Source organism: Onychomys torridus, unplaced genomic scaffold (assembly GCF_903995425.1).
Source record: "Onychomys torridus unplaced genomic scaffold, mOncTor1.1, whole genome shotgun sequence".
Classification (NCBI taxonomy): domain Eukaryota; kingdom Metazoa; phylum Chordata; class Mammalia; order Rodentia; family Cricetidae; genus Onychomys; species Onychomys torridus.
Window position 1 is genome coordinate 438333 of NW_023412756.1, and position 2052 is coordinate 440384.

The following is a 2052-nucleotide window of genomic DNA, read 5'->3' on the forward strand; positions in this document are numbered from 1 at the left end:
TACACTGTTGACCTCATGAAATCCCTGTGCTGCATTACAGTGTGGGTAATACAGCTGCAGTGATGTGTCAACTCCATTCAGTCTATGACACATTTCTCAGGCATAACAGCAAGTGCTTTGTGTCAATACTCTAGGAAATGTTCTGATATACACATGTGTCTGAGGGTGGAGGGAATAGTACATAAATAGGAAATTCATTTCGTAATGGGACAACAAGTATAATGTCAAAGTCAGCGGACTTTCAAAAGCTGTTTTCATTAAAATAATTATTCCTATGCCTAGACTTGCTGCAGCTGGTAAAGGCTAGAATCACAACCAAAAAGACAAGAAATATTACCACAAACACCACCTTGAGAGACACAGAGAGAAATAAGCAAATGCAACTTTACATAAACACAGTTTTTCATGATCAGAGAGAGATGTGACCCCAAAGCCTCTTTGCCCTTAGGGAGTGAGAAGCCAAGCCAGAGAAAACAAGGAGTTTTTCTGCAAGTTCTGGTCTTAGAGTTTCTTGGGCTTGGTGAGAGCTGTGCGCCCCCTGCTGACCCAGAGCTCCTCTGCAGGGAGGTTTGTGTCTGGGCTCATGGTAAAGTTTTCTCACTGTGTGTCTTGCACAGAAGTAAGTGGCTGTGTCCTCAGTGGTCACAGAGTTCAGCTGCAGGAAGAACTGGTTCTTAGATGTTTCTCTGGTGATGGAGATGTGGCTCTTGAGGGATGGGTTGTAGTATGTGCTACCACCATAACTTATGTACCCCATCCACTCCATATTCCTCCCAGAAGGCTGTCTGATCCATGTCCAGTAGTAACCACTGGTGATGGAGTAACCAGTGACAGAGCAGGTGAGGGACAGTGTTTGAGAGGGCTTCACCAGGCCATCTCCTGACTCCTGAAGCTGTACCTGGGACAGGATACCTTCAGACAAGAAGAGACAATTCTGTCAATCACAGGTTGTCACAACCCCTCCTGGACACATGTATGAAATGGTATCACTCACCAGGAAGTGCAGTCACCAGATACAGAAGACAAAACAGTGTCATCTTCTAGGCTACACCTCCTTTTCCTCAGAGGTCAGCCTCCTGTGAGAGAGATGTGAGCTCCCACAGTCCAGGAGGGGATTTAACTTAGAGCTAGAAGATTCATTTGCATGTGGGGAGTCAGCCTTGTCCTTATAAATGGGGAAGGTCATTATTACTCCATTTGTCTGTTACAATGTGGCCATTACTGTATTTGACTTTCTGTAGTGTGAGTCCGGAATAAGAGAGCATGGGGACTACAAGGATCATAGGAAATACATCTTGTCATGACCAACCTCTATTTCTAACACAACCTCTTCATTTAATTTCATTTCCTCCTGCACTTTCACAGTTCTAGTTAAGTGTCAACCTTCTTTTCACACTTGGTTCATGAACTCCTACTTTCTGATTAGTAAGCCCACACTGCTCATGCTTTTTTTCCCTTTTCCCACACATGAGAAGGGTTTGCATCTTTCCTGGAAATTTGGCACACTGTCATATTCTTGTTACCCAGTGTCCATATCTTCTTCTTGCTCCATCCAGGCTGTGGGATGCTGAGAGAAGAAGCTGGGATCTCAGCACACCATGAACCTTACTCAGTGACCCCATTCATTCTTTATCCTATCCTGGCTCACAGCTCACCCAGGTAAGTCATTGACAGTAAAATGGGGGCAGCTGTGTGATAGCCCAACCAGAGAGACTAAGGATTAAAATAAATTGGACATTCTTCTGCCTCAGGTCACTGTACAAACTGAGGCTCCTCTTGGAGTTTGTAACATGTGTCAGTGTTTGGGCACAATATGAATCCTTCCCTCTTTCCTCATCGCCTAGTATGTTTTACCTATGGTCAAGTCTTTTTTTCATGGAATATAGATTTTTTTTCTCATATAATATCTCATGATTATAATTTCTCCTCTCTCTTCATCTCTCAAATCCTTCCCTCCTCCCCTTCCCTGTAGATAAAACATCTCCCTGGATCTTTTTAGAATGCAAACAGGCATCTTATGAATCATAATAAAATAAAATGAGGTCCATCAAA

The 2052-nt window shown here is 43.4% G+C and overlaps 1 gene segment (V, D, J or C); it reads right to left on the bottom strand.

The window, feature by feature from the left end:
- Positions 1-409: 409 nt before the first annotated feature.
- Positions 410-1037, bottom strand: LOC118575837. The segment is given in 2 exon segments: positions 410-912; positions 995-1037. Coding segments are annotated over 2 exon segments (546 nt in total).
- Positions 1038-2052: the final 1015 nt, after the last annotated feature.